The sequence below is a fragment of the Podarcis cretensis genome (assembly GCF_951804945.1).
Source record: "Podarcis cretensis genome assembly, chromosome: 17".
Taxonomy (NCBI): Eukaryota; Metazoa; Chordata; class Lepidosauria; order Squamata; family Lacertidae; genus Podarcis; species Podarcis cretensis.
Window position 1 is genome coordinate 10,727,009 of NC_137187.1, and position 18,662 is coordinate 10,745,670.

The 18,662-nt window shown below is 45.4% G+C and overlaps 1 protein-coding gene across 2 annotated transcripts; it reads right to left on the bottom strand.

The window, feature by feature from the left end:
- Positions 1-333: 333 nt before the first annotated feature.
- Positions 334-10,042, bottom strand: TMEM271 (transmembrane protein 271). Of its 2 annotated transcripts, none has more exons than XR_013834321.1 (2): positions 8,356-10,042; positions 334-1,817 (listed from the first exon to the last, which is right to left on the bottom strand). XR_013834321.1 is itself a non-coding variant. In XM_079959673.1 (2 exons), exon 2 carries the CDS (start codon positions 9,583-9,585, stop codon positions 8,470-8,472), a length of 1,116 nt encoding a protein of 371 aa, XP_079815799.1. In that variant the 5' UTR covers positions 9,586-9,606; positions 9,663-10,042; the 3' UTR covers positions 1,855-8,469. The 2 variants fall into 2 exon arrangements, 1 of the variants encoding a protein (XP_079815799.1); XM_079959673.1 differs by lacking the exon at positions 334-1,817 and having other exon boundaries at positions 1,855-9,606; positions 9,663-10,042.
- Positions 10,043-18,662: the final 8,620 nt, after the last annotated feature.

The window sequence follows — 18,662 nt, forward strand, 5'->3', positions numbered from 1 at the left end:
GCTCGGTCCCAGCACCTGCCAACCTAGCAGTTCGAAAGCACCTCCGGGTGCAAGTAGATAAATAGGGACCGCTTACCAGCGGGAAGGTAAACGGCGTTTCCGTGTGCGGCTCTGGCTCACCAGAGCAGCGATGTCACGCTGGCCACGTGACCCGGAAGTGTCTCCGGACAGCGCTGGCCCCTGGCCTCTTAAGTGAGATGGGCGCACAACCCCAGAGTCTGTCAAGACTGGCCCGTACGGGCAGGGGTACCTTTACCTTTACCTTAAACTTGCGGTATGTGCTTAAATATGTGACAGTCTGGAGACACCCAGATCCTCTTTGCAGTTCACACACACGTGTAATCTAACGAAAGGAAGTACTTTTCTTCTTTAGAATTCTTATTCTCTACATATGCAAATGTATGCCACTGTGAGTAAAACTCATACAATTATATCAGCCAAGATTTCTCTTAATTACACGAAAGCCCTAATAATTAGAGTTAGATTATGTGGTTAGTGAAGCCTTTAATATGGTAGACTTAAAAATCTCACCAAGCTGTCTAAAAACTACGAAGGCTCAATATTTTTAAAGGTGTGTTCACACAACTGGCGAAGGCATGGAGATTCCAGGTAGCTCTTTTATCATCAGAAGAGTTCCATGCTGCTATACTGATGCCATAAGAAAACATGGTTGTGTGAATCAGTCCTAGACAATAACATTAACAGTACAATCCTATGCATGCCTGCTCAGAAATCCCCTTGTTTTCTGTTGGGCTTACTCTCAGATCAGTGTGTATAGGATTGCAGCACCAAACTGCAGCCCTCATCACATTGATTTGGAGCAAAGATCCATTAGCACCCATAGGATTTACTTCCACACAGACATGCTTAGGCTTGAGGTTTTTTGGGTGTTTGCCCCCATCTTATAGGAATATTTCATTCCCTCTCTACTTCATGCATGCCAGAAGGACATCATCCTATCCTATTTTCAGTCTAATCACAGCAAGCTTTTTCACATACCCTCTAACATATTATTGCTTAATGAATAGTGGTGATTTTCAAAAGCTGCCAGAAATGACTAACTGAAGCCTTAGTGATATTTTGCAATCTTCTTTCTTTGCAGTCATAAATTTCTCATTGAGAAATTATTAAATACACCTACTACACCACAAACATTAATCACCTGGAACATTTGTGTGCCTTAAGATGAAATAATAATAATAAAAAAGGTTCATTCATCTAATTTGCCTGCCTGATTTTTTTTATTTCTAAAATTGTATGCGTGCTTAGTCTTAGTGGACCACAAACTTTTTTTTCCTTTTTTCAACACCAGTGTGGCCTTTCACTGCAGCATATGTCTGCAATGTACTTCTTGCATTTGAGGAAGTCTATGAAATAAACTCACTTTGCAATAAGCTTGCTACGCTTTAAGGTGCCACAATTATTTGTGTTTCTTTATTTTTTGGAATCATGTTGGTTATACTAGAAAAACCAGTGGCCTCATACTGATGAATGTAATTAATAGTCCCAGATGGCCAAGCATGAGCCTCCCAACAGATGCATTAATTAAATCAATGGCACTCAGATGTACATCAGCAACAACGGCAATCTCCCTTGCTGAACTGGAACTCATACATTTTCCCATTAATGATTGCATATAGATGCTATTCAACTCTCTCGCTTTCCCCCAATAAACTGGTTGGCATGTTCCCAATGATTTTGGCAGGACTGGACTATTTTTCCATCACTTTTCTCCTGTCATTAAAACAAGCTCCTTCAGTTATGTGTAATGCCTCAAGCGTAAGGGAGATGGGTGAGAGTCCTGGATCCAATGATTTCTTAAAAAAAAAAAAAAAAAAGGAATTTAAGTTAAACTTTAATTTAACAAGTTTAATACTCGAGTGTAACACACAGCTCTCATGACTTCCCATTCCCCACCCCTGAGCACTGATCTTTGGAACAACTGGAGTTTTAAGACAATTTCAAACTCCAAAACAGCCACCTAAAGCATCTATACAAATAAAATTAAACTCCCTTTGCTTATATATGGCCATTTTTAAAATTCTAAGTTTGTGCCTACGTTTTTCACAGTACAGTTGATCAGAAAACCTGCTTTATTTCCCTATTTAAAGGACAGGTGCAAACCTTTTTTTTTTTTTAAAAAAAGTCCCAACCATGAGAGATATACCGGTATGCATGTGCTTAACTTCCATGTGCAAATCAATGGGACTTAAAAGTGTTAAGCTTCCAGCTGGATTGTGAGGTGTGGTGCCTTTTTCTGCACTGAAAGATGCGTACCACAGAAATTTTCCTGTTTGGTGTTCCACTTTAATGTGCTTCATGTAGGAGAGACATTGGAGGTGGGGTATGTGTATGTGTGTGTGTGTGTGTGTGTGTGTGTGTGTGTGTGTGTGTGTAATATTGCCATCTTGCTCTGTTTGGAAGCTTCCCAGAAATACTTGCTTGGCTCTGTTGGGAAAAGAGTGTTGGACCACGTGGTCCAATCCAAGCCTAAGCAGTCCTTTCAATACCAGGCGCCCGTTCCATCTAAAGAGAAGGACATTTAATCCCAATGAATTCAATGGAAATGTTTCCAAGCACAATTCAAAGTGCTGGTGCTGACCTTTAAAGCCCTAAACTTCTTTTGCCCTGTATACCTGAAGGAGCGTATCCACTCCCATTGTTCATCCCAGACACTGAGATCCAGCTCTGAGGGCCTTCTGGCAGTTCCCTCATTGCGAGAAGTGAGGTTACATGGAACCAGGCAGAGAGGGCCTCCTCGGTATCAGATGTCAAGGATATAAGCAACTGATTTTTAGAAGATATCTGAAGGCAGTCCTGTATTGGGAAGTTTTTAATGCTTGATGTTTTACTGTGGTTTTATAAATCATTGGAAGCCACCAAGATTGGCTGGGGCAACCAAGTCAGGCAGAATATTATTATTATTGTTATTATTATTAATTTAACAACAATCACTAGTTTTAACCCCTTCACAATGAATAGGACAGTAAATGCATAACTTTGGATGGGATCACACACACACACACACACACACACACACACACGCCAACAAGCACTTCAAAATATTTCTTTTAAATTAAACCTGAATAATCAGTTGTTAAAAATGTTTAACTCTGCAAATTTGAGGTTACTTAACGTGAATATACGTTTTGGTTTTCTTAATGGCCACAACAGCCCAGCCAAACTGAGGTATGAGTCAATCCGATTCAAAATGGAACTCAAGTTAGACATGAGAAAAGTCCCATCACATCCCTTTCAATAGGGTTTGGTTGTGACTGATGTTTGCTGAATCGTGCCCACTGTACTATTCCCACAAAAAGATGCAATTCAGCACAGAAGCTTCCTGGCTTACTTCTGTAAAATAGGACAATGTCCTTTGCCCATAATGGCAAATTTCCATGCACACACAAGACATACAGTATAGGTCTGTGACGTTTTCGCTTACATCTGTTCTTTCGGCTTGGGGAGGGAAATTTATGTATACATGCTGGGCTATATCCAAGTAACTTGGAGTAGACCCATTTGAAATGAATGCAACTTAGTCATAGTCACTACTTTCTATGGGTCTACTCTGAGCTAACACTGGATGCAATTCGATATTTTAAAGGCAGGGTAGGGAGACTGATAGCATGTACAGTGTTTTCCCATAACTGGTAGCCTTCTCTGCCCTGGTTTTAAATTCAGAAGCATAGACCTAGCACAGTCAACCAGGGAATTATCTCATGGGACTCCCATTAAAATGAATGGGAGTTGTTCAAGAGCACAGTACTATTGAAGACTGCAGATCCCTTTCAGATCAACAGTGGATTTCGCAATAGAGGATTACACCTTTGGTTTGTTTATTTTTTACTGTGGGTGGTGTGATTCCAAATAAAATAAAATAAAAGCACTCTGTGAAATCATGAGGTCCCAAATGATAGGGTGGGACTTTATGATACATTCTAGTGTAGAGTTTCTCCAACTTTGTTTACGGTGAGCCGTCTTAAATCTGGAAGCATGCTGCCTATGATTTTCCCAAACAAATATTTTTTTTTAAAAAAAACCTACAAAATCAAGCCTGTAGAACTTGTGATCCACCATGCTGAACACAGTGCAACAACTCCAAGATATATATCTGTAAACTTCAATGATTTAGGCTGCAGTTTGCAAAAACTAGCCTGATGGGTCCTTAGGGTTCATTATGTCTATGGATTTTGCTTTGAGGTTTAGACCTAGCTCTCACACAAGATGGTAAAATCCCTGCAAAGACTGCACCACTTCAGCTTGCTAATGCTGGAATATATGACTAAATTCTCCTGCTCACAAACAAACAAAACCCCAGCACATAAAAACTGGTTAGCGAGAAAACCCTGATTAGCATGTAGGTAGATGCTCTGCAGCCACAATTAGCCATGTGAGCCAGCATCTACACTCTGAAGTAGCATAGACCAGATACGTGCTTACCTTCTCATGCTCAGCTTGAGATAATGAGGCCTCTCTCGTTTAAGGTTTTCTTTCTTTTTCTTTTTTAAAGGATTCCAGACAGAGCATCTCAATCGGCTTATGCTCTGGCTCAGTGAGATGGTTTGAGGGCTCCTGTTTAGAAGCCAGTTCCAAAACTTATGGAAGCCTCTATAACTGCATTCATGCTGAAATCAGGCTAACTGAACCGTATAGGACTACAGGGCCAGCTTAAATACGACAGCTTTCTTGGAGTGTATTGCATTTCCATGTAGGAAAGAACATGTAAAGCGCAAGTAGATTGGGACCAAACAGTCTGCATGCTCGCCCCCAATATAAATGCTGTCCATGTAGGAAATCTGTCATTATTTAAAGCATTCCCATGGTCTAAATAGCTCATCACAAATAATCTGTTCCTGGACTGCACTACTACAGGTTTCAGTTATGGGATCACACATTTGAACACTCCATAATAAAATAAAAAAGGGAAAAGTAATAGAATGTTAGCATGTCTGCAGAAATGGCTAGTCTAGGAGCCATTTCCGCCCTACTGGGCTTTTAACACACACACACACACACACACGAGCAGTACTATTTTTTGTAGAAAAGAGGTGCTGGAAGTCACCCTGAACACCTCCCTTGTTCTCTTATAATGGCAATGGCACCCACTTAAGAGGGGCGAGAACTGAGTTCTGGTGAGAAAAAAAGCCCTGTACTTATGGTCTGCCTAGCCCAGGAACAGTTATAACCACATGATTAGCTATTTGTCTGGCCTGTTCTCGTTCTACTGAAAGATGCCAATAAGAATAGCACATTGACCACACTCTTTTATATAGGAAGAAGTATGCAATGTGAGCTTTTAAAAAAGAAATTTGGTTGTTTTTATTTAGATACTTCAATAGGGATTTCAAAACTTAATTTAGGCACCAGTTTATCTTACAAAATTCCTGGCCATATATACATCCAAAATGCGGCCTGACTGCACTGTAGTTAAGGGGACACAATTTGCTAGGAACTTGTCTTCCAAATATCCCTGTGAAGAAGATGGGAGGAGTGCAAGGGTACAGCCATCCTGTCTACAACTCCTATTCATTAAAATAAAATAAAATGTGGAGATGTTTCTTGTGGACTGGGCCCAAAAAGGATCCACGGAGATAGAATCTATACAAGTTTAGAGAGTAAAGAAATGAAGAAAGAAGGAAGTGCAGTACTTCAAACTAGGTCTTATGCACTAGATAAGCATTGTGCTTGCTCTCAGCAAAGAAGAATCTTTTACATAATTTATAATAATAACAGTGGCTCTAACCTTTGAAAAAATGTGAAGCTACCTTGTGAATTGGATTAGTTGCTTTTGATCCAGTTACCTAGGGTGCAGGTTTTGCTTAGTTTTTAAAGGTATATAGTTTTAAATGTTCTAAGGCATTTTTATTTTTTTTTGCATTTTAGATTATACAAAGTGTGCAAGTCGAAACAACTTCAGATAACAAAGTAGTGCAGAGAGGCTTTTACCACTGTTGGACTTTTAATCTAAGGCTGCAGATTTTGACTTTGTTCAGATCCTTAATCAAAAAATAATCTTCTGTACATCGCAAAAATAGGACAAAAACTGTTTTCCTTTAACACTGTCTCTGTTGATAACGCTCACGTTCCACAGCAGTCTCCTAAAATGAATTATTATTAATATTTATATAGCGCCATCAGTGTACACGGCACTTTACAAAGTAATATAAGCAGCAGACAGGTCCCTGCTACAAGGAGCTTAACGAAGGGGTGGAATTTTAAATGGAATTCTGTCTTAATACATAGTAGCAAGAATAATAGGTGAACGATATGAGCTGAAGTGTGTCTCTTTCATCCCTTTGAATAGCTCAAAATTAAGCCTTCCGTTTTATGCCAGTGTTCCAAAAAATAAAATAAATTAATTGCCTTCCCTGTGCTACCTGATTCATTGACATTCTCTAGCAGGCTGAGGGCTAAACCACCCACGATGCCTGAGATTTGTGACCAGATCTCACAATGCACCTTTCTTTCATTTTAAAACAGGTGCAATTGGCTCTGAATTTGATAACTGCAGCGATGCTGGTGGGGTGTGTGTGTGTGTGTGTGTGTGTGTGTGTGTTTCCGTTTCCCCTCTCGCCAGTTTCCCAATTTAAATTGCCCTGGAGTATGCTTTTAGCCTCACAGAGGGAAATTCCAGTATTCTAGAAGGGCTACGTAAGCCATTTCTAGGCGTAGGGCATTTAGATCAGAGAAATGATAAAGATGAAAACATTAAATGCTTTCCTCTTCCAGCATTGCTATTCGAAACAAGGCTGGAGCCCCTTGCACCTGTTTAAAAGCAAAATGAATGTCATGAGAGTTGATCACGGGTCTCCTGTGTCACTTGTGGCTTTGCCTCCGAAAGAGCATTTTTGGTGAAACTATTAAAATATCTAGACAAGAGTTTAGTCACTATAATCGGAACCTTTTTAATGCAGTATTATTATTTTCAATGCTCACCTGTTGAATTCTGTCAGAATATGTTTTTTTTAATAAACCATACTTCAAAGGAGTTTGGGTAACTCCACTGAAAATTGTGACCATGAGTTAAGGCTGCTTAAAGCATATATAGATATATGTATATATTATGTATTTATATTTAAATAAAAACTTATTTTTCAAGCTTCTCAGATTAATTAATTGGTAACACTAAAATGAAACTACTTACAAGAATAACTGGCTGCATGTGTACAAAATAGGATTAGACTGTTTTAAAACAAAATAAAAAATAAATATAAGCCCTGCTTTGCATTAAAAACACAGAACCTGTTTACAAAAAGGAATGTATGAGACGATTTGGACTTTCCTTCTATTCAATACAGCATTTCTATTGTAGTAAAGGAACTGATTTGTTAATTCTACGTTGCAATGACTTTACCAAACATTTTCACTATAGACTTTTTGAAAGCTTTTACAGTAAGAAATTATCAACAAAAAGCAGGCACATTAGTGTACAAAAATGTTGCTGTTGATTCTCTCCCCCCCCCCCTTTTGAAAGTGCAGGTTTATCATGTGCATCTTACAAGACCAACAATGGTTTTAACTCTCACTGAATTTTAAACTTAAAACATAAAATCTCCCAGGAATACTGTAAACATAAGAGGCTTGGATCGAAACTGCTCTCGGTCTCTCTTCATGGTTAGAAATATATTTGCTTGAGAGGGAAAGAGTCATCCTTACATTTTTTGTGTGTTTTTCTTGTTCTGGCTGGCTTTCTAACGACATAATTTTGTAACTCTTAAAGCTGAGGCTATCACGAAGATTCATTTGAAGGGGGCGGGGGCAGGTGTGTGGGTAAGCCAGGCTGATTCATTAAAACAAAGCAAAAACAAATCCGAGCCAAATATGACTGTGTAAACCAACCCTGAAATGTTCGCCATTCAATCAATATCGAAGAGATGGATGAAGAGATTCCACCAGACTAGGGGAAAAAAAGGGGTAAAATTAAAAGGTACTAAAAGCATCATCCCCAAGTAGGCCCAGCCATGTTTAAGAAACCCAAGAGAAAAATGCACTTTGCTAAAACCTCTAGTATGTAGCTATAGATTTTAGTGATAGAACCAAAAGGAGCAGGAAAAGAGAAATCTCGACAAGGACATGTTGGAGAAGCCTCCAACAGGTTGCAAAACACTGGCAACTTTCTGAAACTGTTCAAGACTTCTCCATCAAAGAGGCGATGATGAGAAAGTGTGCCTGGTCTTCAGAAAAACGAAGCCAAAGTGGTCTGGACCAATGTTTCAACTTGCCACCAGATCTGCCCCAAGAGCGTGCACCAGCCTTGTCTCATGCTAGGTATCTTACGGGCACCTGCCTCTTTAGACGGAGGGTTCTTGGAGGCGTCCGCACTACTACTACTACCTGTGGCTTTGGCCTCACCTTGTGCTACTACTGGTCCTGCCAATAAAGTGTTCCTGCTCTGCCCCAATTCGCCTCCTGCTGCCCCTTTTGGTCCAGCAGGCCGACTGTCCAAAGGGCGCTGTCCGGTGGTGCCTAGATGCGGTTGGCACAGGGCTCCCTGGGATAGATTTCCTCGTAGGCCGGGGGCTGCTCGTTGGGCAGCGGGTAGCAATATGGGTAGGACACCTGGAGGTCGGGGTCCATGGGCGAGTAGCCCGGCAGCTCGACGGAAGGGTGGCCCCCGCAATGCACCTCCACGCCCGCCTCGTCGAACACGTGGAAGACCCCGACGTTGATGTACGACACGGCCTGGAAGGCGCAATCGCCCCCGGGGGACACATCGGGGTCTTCGCTGGAGAAGATGGAGCCTTGGCTGGGGCGCTGTGGACGCCGTCCAACGCCGGTGCCACCACCACCACCACCACCGCCGCCCCCGGGACCCCGGCGCCTTCTCCGCCGCCCGCCTGCCACGTGGTGGTCGTGCCGTCGGCGCCGCCGTCGCCGCAGCCCCCGCTGCTGGGCCGCCTTGTAGTTCTTGACCAGCAGCAGGTTGAGCAGCCCCAGCAGGCACTCGAGGGCGTTGAAGATGGTGGAGATGACCAAGCCCCGCTGGTAGTCCCGCAGCTTCTGGCAGCGCAGCGCCGCCGCCGAGCCCTCGGGGCTGCTGCCTGCAGGCCTGGCCCGGGCGGGCGCTGCTCCTCCGACTCCGGCCTGCAGGAGGCAGTAGTGCGAGTACTTCTTCTCCACCAGCGAGACCGTGTCGCCGTCGATGACGGCGCCGGCGAAGGCGCTCAGCACGCCCAGCATGAAGACCAGCGCCCCCAGCAGCAGGAAGTTTTGTCGCCCGTTGGCGGGCGCCTTGGGCGGCGCCTGAGGCGGCGCTTGGGAATCCCCGCTCACCGGCACGGCCACCACCTCGCTGCCCGCGTGGCCTCGAGGGGGCGCCGCGCCCGCGCCCTCGGCTGAGGCGCCGCTGGGGTCGTCGGGCTGGCGGCAGCAGAAGAGCGCGGAGCCCAGCAGCGAGAGGCCGGCGGCCAGCAGCAGCCCCGAGTAGAAGGCTCCGGCGGCGCTGCCGAGGCGGAAGGGCTCCCCCTTGAGTTCGGAGCCCAGCGAGAAGCACTTGAGGCCCACGGCGGCGGCGCTCAGCGCGCAGGCGAGCAGGAGGCAGCTGGAGAGCGCGGCGCAGGCTCCCCGGACACTCCACTTCATCCTCCGCGTCTCCTCCGCCGCCTGCGCCTCCTCCTCCTCCGCCTCCGCGCTGCCTCGCCTCGTCCGCCTCCCACCGCCTGCGCCTCCTCCTCCTCCTCCTCCTTCGCCTCCCTCCTGTCCTCATCCTCCCGTGTCCTCCTCGGCGCCGGCGGCCTTTGCCGGGGAGGCGGCCGCCGCGCGCTGCGGGGACATAATGCTGCTGCTGCTGCTGCTGGCGGCGCCAAGAAGGGAGCTATCCAAATGCTCCGACGACGACGCCGCCGACGCCGTTGCTCGGGCTCTCGCTGCTACCGCCACAGCGGCCGCCGCTACTGCTGCTGCTTGCTGCCTGCCGCCTTCGCCTCTCTGCAGGCAGCCGGCAAGCACGGCTCGCGCGCACGCTTCTCCCTCCCCGCCCCGCTGCTGCCTCCCTCTCTCTTATCCAAGCGGCGGCTGCTGCTGCTGTTGCTGCCGCCGCCGCCGCCGCCGCCGCCTCCCGCGCTCCGCCGCCGCCGCTGCTGGGAGCCAATGAATTATTGATGGCAGCGAGTTCCCGCTCGGAGAGGGGCAGCCACGCGCTCGACGGCAGGGGAGGGGCCGGGCCGGCGCAAGTGGGGTGCGCTGGGATGGCATGGGGTGGGGGGGGGAAAGAGGTTTCTCTCGGTTTCTCCTCTTTGCTGATGCAGACCTCGTACCACCTCCCTCTCCCCCCACAGTAGCGCCGTCCATTCGCACCAAACCGGGAGGAGCGCGTCGGTGGGCAGGTGGGCAGAGGCGGCGCGCGCGCCGGGGGCGCACTGGAAAGTTGGAGAAAAGTCAGCCCGAAGATATTTCCCTCGAGGGCACCACGAGTGCCCTCGTTTTTCGCGTCTTCTCCCCCCTCTCCCCTCCCCCAAAAAGTGGTAGGTCCGTGCCTTTCTCCCCCGCCTCTTTTCTTCCACCCCCAACTGAGGTGAGAACTTCGAAGTCTCCTGCACCTGGCAAAGTCCTTCGCGCCCGAAAGGAGGCGCCCGAGTTACCTCAGCGAGAGAGGCTTTCCGCTGGGTTGCAACGAAACGCAGCCCCGGAGAGCGGAGTTAGCTTTGGAAAATGAGAAAAAGCGGGTGGGCGCGCGCGTGCGTGCGTGCGTGGGGAAGGGGGCCTTTTCATTCATGGTGATGAATCTCCGCTGCCTGCTCAGAGCTACACCTGTAAAGCGCGGAGAAGAGGAAAGATTCCCGCCCCTTCGAAGGAGCTCGTGGCATTGTCGCGAGTTATTTTGATACGCGCCGCTGTCATTTTTAGCACCGAACTAACATGCCGGGGGAGGATGTTTTCGAAAAGGGCGAGATGGGATGTAATTTAAGCAACTGGGAAGAAGCGGAAATTGGCGGGCGGCAGGAGGCGTCGGGGAAATCAGGGACTGAGGCCGAAAGTGCTGGTGAAGTTTAATAATAATAATAATAATAATAATAATAATACATTTTATTATTTATTATTAAAATTATTTTATTATTAGCCCCTAGTGCTCCGGTTGTGCTATCAATGGCTCTCTTCCGCCTCTCCTTTGCGGTGCATCTCTCTGCGCCCTTTCCTCTTGGGGTGGGGGGCACTAGCCCCCCTGAACTCGGGGGGGGGTGTCTTTCTTCGGAGTAAGCATGCATAATATTGGGGTGCACATCTCCCTGGAGTTGCTGGTGACCAAATGATGTTTTATTTACCGTCCCTCATTCTTCCTTAAATGATGATGATGATCTTACTCTTTCCCTATAGCTAATAGCTATTGCACGCTCTCCGGCTGGCTGGTGTTTGGCAAGAAATGGATGGAGCAGGAGCGAGCGCGGCTTTGACGAGCAAGAGAAAGCAAACGCGCCCGTGGAGGAGCCTATAAACAGGCTTCTGTCTGGGCTCTGCTGCCCCCCTGAGCATCGGGCTCCAGGGGGAGAGATGTGTGTGTTTGAAAGCAGAGGGAGGCGAGGACCAAGAACTGACTAGAAGGGGCGCTTTCCATCTCCCAAGCATCGCCTGTCAATTAAAAAGGAACCGTGGAATCAACATGGGGGGGGGGGTGACGGAAGGCTTTGCGCTCCTGACAGGGTGGCCACGTAGAATCCGCTTTTGCTGCGCTTTGGGACTTGATCTCTTTCCGCCTTCCTCCTCCCTTCGCTTCTCCAGAGATTTTGATCAGGAGCTTCTGCTTCTTAGCAGTCGGAAGAGATCAGCTCAGTCTCTTCAGCACATTCCTTTCCCTTGCTGGGATTAAAAAAAAGGAGAAGATACCAAGCAGTTTTCATACCAGCAATTACTCAGCATGCTGAAGACCTTAAACTCCCTTTAATCCAGTTTCTCGTTCACATGGAAGGCAGAACAGGAGGAAGGAATATTCTCCATTAAAGAAGCGGTATATGCAGCCCCTGCTCCACAGTGGAGTCTCCCCCCCCCCCCAGCATTAACAGCTGATTTTATTTGAGGTTGATTTGTATTTCAAAGCTCACATGCAACGGAGTTGAGTATTTAATAGCTGGCTGTTTATTAGATTTCATTTTAGAAGCCTGCCAAATACTAATACAATGATGACAGACTGACTTCGAGGCTGAATTTCACATTTGGAGTTCAGTCGAAATATCTAATAAAAAAGTCCACGGTCAACAGCTGAATATTACAATTGGAATTTTTCATACCTATAAAGAAAATACAGCATAGACAGAGGTTTTCAGTCACCAAGAGTTATGCTAAGGGTGCAGAGGGAGATATTACCCATAGAATCATAGAACTGTAGAGGGACCCCGAGGGTCATCTAGTCCCACCCCCAGCAATGCAAGAATCTCGACTAAAGCATCCATGACATGACCATCCAACCCTCCAAGGAAGGAGAGCCCACCACCTCCTGAGGGAGTCCATTTCACTGTCAAACAGCTCTTATTTTCACAAAGTTATTCCAGATGTTTAGTTGGAATCTCCTTTCTTGCAACTTGAAGCCATTGGTTTGGGCTCTACCCTCCAGAGCAGGAGAAAACATAAACTTACTCCATCTTCCACGTGGCAGCCCTTTAGATATTTGGAGAGGGCTATCATCTCTCCACTCAGCCTCCTTTTATCCAGGCAGGGTATAAAACAAACATACCCAACTCTCTCAACTGTTCCTCATAAGGCTTGGTTTCGTTAAGTGCAAGTCAGGTTAAGTAAACCTTAAGTGAGAAGTGACAGCAGCCACGAAATTAAAAGACGCCTGCTTCTTGGGAGAAAAGCAATGACAAACCTAGACAGCATCTTAAAAAGCAGAGACATCACCTTGCCAACAAAGGTCCGCATAGTTAAAGCCATGGTTTTCCTAGTAGTGATGTATGGAAGTGAGAGCTGGACCATAAAGAAGGCTGATTGCCGAAGAATTGATGCTTTTGAATTATGGTGCTGGAGGAGACTCTTGAGAGTCCCATGGACTGCAAGAAGATCAAACCTATCCATTCTTAAGGAAATCAGCCCTGAGTGCTCACTGGAAGGACAGAACCTGAAGCTGAGGCTCCAATACTTTGGCCACCTCATGAGAAGAGAAGACTCCCTGGAAAAGACCCTGATGTTGGGAAAGATGGAGGGCAGAAGGAGAAGTGGACGACAGAGGATGAGATGGTTGGATAGTGTCCTCGAAGCTACCAGCATGAGTTTGTCCAAACTGCGGGAGGCAGTGGAAGACAGGAGTGCCTGGCGTGCTATGGTCCATGGGGTGACGAAGAGTCGGACACAACTAAACGACTAAACAACAACAAGTGAGAAGTGTATCAATTTTCTATCCCACCTCTATAGTCACCGCACTCTTTGCAATCTCTCTCTCCCTCCTGCCCCCCGCTTTTATGTAAAAGTGACCAATACTTGTAGGGGTTTTCTCATCCTTTTGTGTGGAATAAACTGTTCCTTCAAAACATGAGAATGTAGGTTTCCTTTCAGCCCACGGATTCCTCATTAGATGCCTTATTCTGTACTGTGCCAGCAGTCTCTCTTTCTTACCGCCACACTGCAAACACTTTGCGCTCACACTCTCTCAGGTGCTTTAGCAAATAGTTAAAATGCACCACCCAAATACGCTACCCCAGTCTCTGAGTGGTGTGAGATTCCAGGTGTTCCAGGAGCTTACCCAGTGTTCATTTTTCCTTTTGGGAATGAGGCATGATGGCGACTGTGATGTCTTTATGATATTTAGTTTATTTATACATATAGACAACCTGATGAAGGGGTTCACAGCATTAACACACCAAGAGGGTATTCTTTCTCCTATAGCCACAGCCTTGGATTCAAACAGAAATCAAATATCATGCTCTGCCTCTCTGGCTTCCCAGCTTGCTGCTTTACGTGCTAAGAGGAAGGCACACTTGGCAAACCCTCACTGTGATCAACCAATGTCCCCACTGTGGAAGGATGTGTGGATCCAGAATTGACCTCCACAGTCACTTACGGACTCATTGTTAAAACCGTGTTTACGGATGACAATCTTACTCGGCTATGAGTGATCGCCAAAGAGAGAGACTTTCTACCTCACATAACATAGACTCTCCACTCTATACTGCGTTTTTTGTCCTAACTATGAGCTGGGGGAGGAGCACCCCCATTTGCCATCTCACAGAGAGCCTCCTCTCCTTTGCTTTCTTAATGGCCCATCACCCAGGTGATTACTTGAACATGGGAAGTTAGCCTGACTTGATTAGCTTTTAACACCAGGGATTAGGGGTGTCTGGCACCTGTAGACTCACAGCAATGCATATATTCTCATGCAGCAGGATGCATGCATGTTTCTTACTCCCATAAAAGTCCCTGGTTGTAGCATTGGAGTCTACACACGGCAGCTCCAGGTGACCAGATCATCATCGTCATCATCATCATCATCATCATCACCATCACCTTAAGGTGCCAGGACGGGTTTCAGCAATTAAAAGTCAAATGTTTGGCACATTTTATCACTCATGGTGGTCTTGTAGAATAATAAAATAATTATGGGAGATGGTTTATAATGAACTTAAGAAAAATGTTTAAAGGAACCTTTCCTAAAAACCCAGGAGCTTTTCTTCTGGGAATAATAACAATAGAAATCCCAAAAAATCAAACAACTCTATGGATGTATGTGACTACAGCTATGGATGTATGTGACTACCCGAATTCTGGTAGCATGAAAGTGGAGAATAGATGCAGTACCATCAAGAGAAGAATGGCGCCTTAAAATATTAGAATATATAGAACTGACCAGCATGATAAATAGATTAAGAAATAAAGATGATAATTTAAAAATTCCATGGACATTACATGGAAAAATATTATAACAAGAAAATAAGTGTAACAGACAGGGGGAAAAATACTCAGCAGTACATGCGACAAGGTGGGACAGTGTAAGGTAATGAAAATAACTTAGCAGAATAAGAAAACACAGTCAAAAAGACAACAGATAGGAAACCAGAGAAAGAGTGGAAGGGGGGGTAGTTAAGGCTCATAAGAATCAAGTAAATCAGAGGAATAAGTTACTATTATTTACAGTCGTGTGTCTGTAACATACTATGCATTGATGATATGATAAAACAGAAAAGCAAATAAACATCTATCTAGATCTATCAAACATCTATCAAACAACTATAAAAAGGCAATGTTAAAAGCAGTTTAAAGCAACTTACAATCACAGAAATAGGTTGACTCCTAAAAATATACCTCTTTGGTGTCAAAAGCCAGGGAAAAGAGGTGTTACTAAGTCATTTTGTGCCTGAACCATGATAGGTACACCTGCCACTTGGGAAATGATCATCTGTATTTGAGCTAGAGCCAATATGGTATGTAAGATACAACTGCAGCACCAGCATTGTCTGTTTAGCAATAGCCAACCAAATGCCTCTAGAAGCAGGTCATGAAGCTGATTAATCTCCCTCGTTTGTCTGCTGAATCTGGAAATTTTAGAATTTACAAATGTAACCTGCAACAAAATGTTGCAGTGTGGCTTCTTTTGAGTCTCCCAGCCATGCCATGTCCCAGGATTCTCTGCTCTGCTTCTGGCATTCCATGGCCACTGAACATGCTCAGTCCTCACTGGGTTGTGGTTTCTTTGTGTGCATGTGTGTTAGGGTTGCCAAAATATTTTTATTTCTTTATTTTACTTCCCCAAACTTTGGGTTTCACAAAAAAACCCCAAATAAATCTGCAACCTCCCTCTTATTTCTCAGTATCCCCTTTTTCTGTTGGCACTCACCACCTTGAATTCACTATTATAATTTTGTTTAACTATTATGGATGAAAGCTGCTGTATGCCTTTCTTCCATGAATCTGGCTAATCCGTTTTTTCCCTTTCCCTTTTAAAAACTGAAGCCATTTAAACCATGTACACCAGCAGTAAATCCAGGAAGTCTACAAAGTGCAAAGAAATACTTTTCTTCTGTCTTGTGTCCAGTGGATCAAATTCCAGTAAACTACAAGAAATGCATTTTTACCTAGATATAATTATTATAAACCCCTGTCAACCCTTCTTTAGCCATATTACACCCCCAACTAAAAATATCCAGATCCTTTAGCACCAGCTTGAACCTTTAGTTTTCTTTTGCTACCTTTTTAGGTCTAGAAGATCCTTTTTGAAACAAATCGTTCAGAAGAGCCTTATATATAATACCCTGAATGGGGCTGGATCAAATATTGGCATAGTTTCTGTTATGGCACTTGCTGTTCTGTTTTCAGTCCCTTTCTTGACAAACCACTGGCTTTAAATTTGCTTTTTTCATTGCCAGTGCACCCAATCACACACTCCCGGCGCGGTTTGCTGTTATAGGCACGCTCCTGGAAATCTTCCTCCATCCTCTTCCTGCACGAGCAATCAATTTGGAGACCTCATGAGATAGAGTTGTTCTCTTAGTGGCAATTCTTCAGGATATATTTTCACAGCTGATTCCAGCGGGAGGCTGCTTTTTGTCAGAGCCTTGCTGCTTGTAATCACGCCTGGGAACATATCCCCAGAGGAAAGCAAACATGCTGATTGTACTGAGGACTGTATTTGGGCGCACCTTCAGTGAATGAAGGGACGCGGGTGGTGTTGTGGGTAAAACCTCAGCACCTAGGACTTGCCGATCGCATGATCGGCGGTTCAAATCCCCGTGACGGGGTGCGCTCCCGTCGTTTGGTCCCAGCGCCTGCCAACCTAGCAGTTCGAAAGCACCCTCGGGTACAAGTAGATAAATAGGGACCGCTTACCAGCGGGAAGGTAAACGGCGTTCCGTGTGCTGTGCTGGCTCACCAGATGCAGCTTGTCACGCTGGCCACGTGACCCGGAAGTGTCTGCGGACAGCGCTGGCTCCCGGCCTATAGAGTGAGACGAGTGCACAACCCTAGAGTCTGGCAAGACTGGCCCGAATGGGCAGGGGTACCTTTACCTTTACCTTTACCTCAGTGAATGAAAGGGCAATGAGAAAGCAGTAGAGATCTCTCCCCATCTCTCTCTCTCTCTCTCTCTCTCTCTCTCTCTCTCTCACACACACACACACACACACACACAGCAAATTGGCTAGAGTGCTTCCTGCAACATTTTCAGTTCAGTGATACTGATGGTGGGTGAAATAGGTTCTAACAAACTGCATATAAAATACAGCACTTAAAAGGCAGGGGTTCTTAAATCGTAGCCTCTGTGAGCTCCAGCTCACAATGAAAATAGCGGTATGGCGTGGGGGTGGTGAAGTGTAGGTGGGTTCCCATGAGGCAAGACACAGTGATAACAGCAAGAACCTTTATTGAACTACATAACTGGACAACAGGGACAAAGCAACTGCTTATATACATTTCTGAAAGCCTGGGCCACTCCCACTCCCTACGTGATTGGCTGTCTAGACTTCCAAGCTGCAAATCATGACTCAGAGGTTAAGGGCCAATGGCAGAGGTCGAAATCCTGAAATGTTCTGTGATTGGATATCATGTATCGAATCAGAACACAGGAGCTCAGATTCCTTAGTCCAGACTCAAGCTCAGGCAAACACAGACCACTGAATACATAACAGGTGGGAAATGAAGTGTTGAGCTCCTGTTAAAGAGGCACATCATATTTCAGTTTAAACTACGCATGGCACCTCTGTTCTAGGGCAAATCCCCACTTGTGCCCCATGAGCAGAACTCACCCAACATGCTGCTGTGGTTATGCATTATTGGGGAGAAGGGGAATGATGGACACAGAAATGTTTATCTCCCATTACTGATATTCCTGCTGAGGAACCTCCGAGTAGCCTTAAATTGCCTTAAAGCAGGGGTCAGCAAACTTTTTCAGCAGGGGTCCGGTCCACTGTCCCTCAGACCTTGTTGGGGGCCAGACTATATTTTGAAAAAAAAAATAGAAATGAACAAATTCCTATGCCCCACAAATAACCCAGAGATGCATTTTAAATAAAAGGACACATTCTACTCATGTAAAAACACGCTGATTCCTGGACCATCCGTGCGCCGGATTTAGAAGGCGATTGGGCCGATTGGGCCGGATCCGTCCCCCGGGCCTTAATTTGCCTACCCATGCCTTAAAGTGAGCTGGGCCATTGGTACATCCCACAGAGTTTTCTTTCCTACATGGACTCACAGTGGTAAACTTGCCCAGGATGGAACACAGGAGCTTTTGCAAGCGAAGTGTGTGCTGTGTGTCACTAAGCTATCATCCTTCCCATAGGTCAGCACAGACATAGACTGCTTCCACACAACCATTGATGCCATTGGTAGTGAGCGAGCTTTGAAACGTCTCATTTTGGTTATAAATTGACCTCTGATAAGCTTCTAAGGAACCCCAGGGTTTCCCGAAACACAGGGAGAAGGGAAGCTTGTGGCTGGGAAAGAGACATGTGTCCTGGATTTCACTTTGTGTAAGTTTCTTACATGAATAGAAAGTGAAGGATTTATAAATCTTACTGATTTCAGTGAGTGAGTCTTTCCAACATGTGTTTAAATCACTCCACCCCCCAAAGCAAAAGGGAGTCAAAAGCTCTTTAAAGTCTGCCTATTTTCCACCAGAATTCCCCCTCCGCCCGAAATAATAACCTAAAACTGATTAATTTTTAACATATTTCAGGTTTTATTACTAATAAAGGAAGAAGGATACAAACGTTCATTAAAAAATCATTTCTGGTGGAATTCAC

Coding starts and splice junctions, on each gene's coding strand:
- TMEM271 (XM_079959673.1), bottom strand. CDS start 9,585: ATGAAGTGGAGTGTCCGGGGAGCCTGCGCCGCGCTCTCCAGCTGCCTC.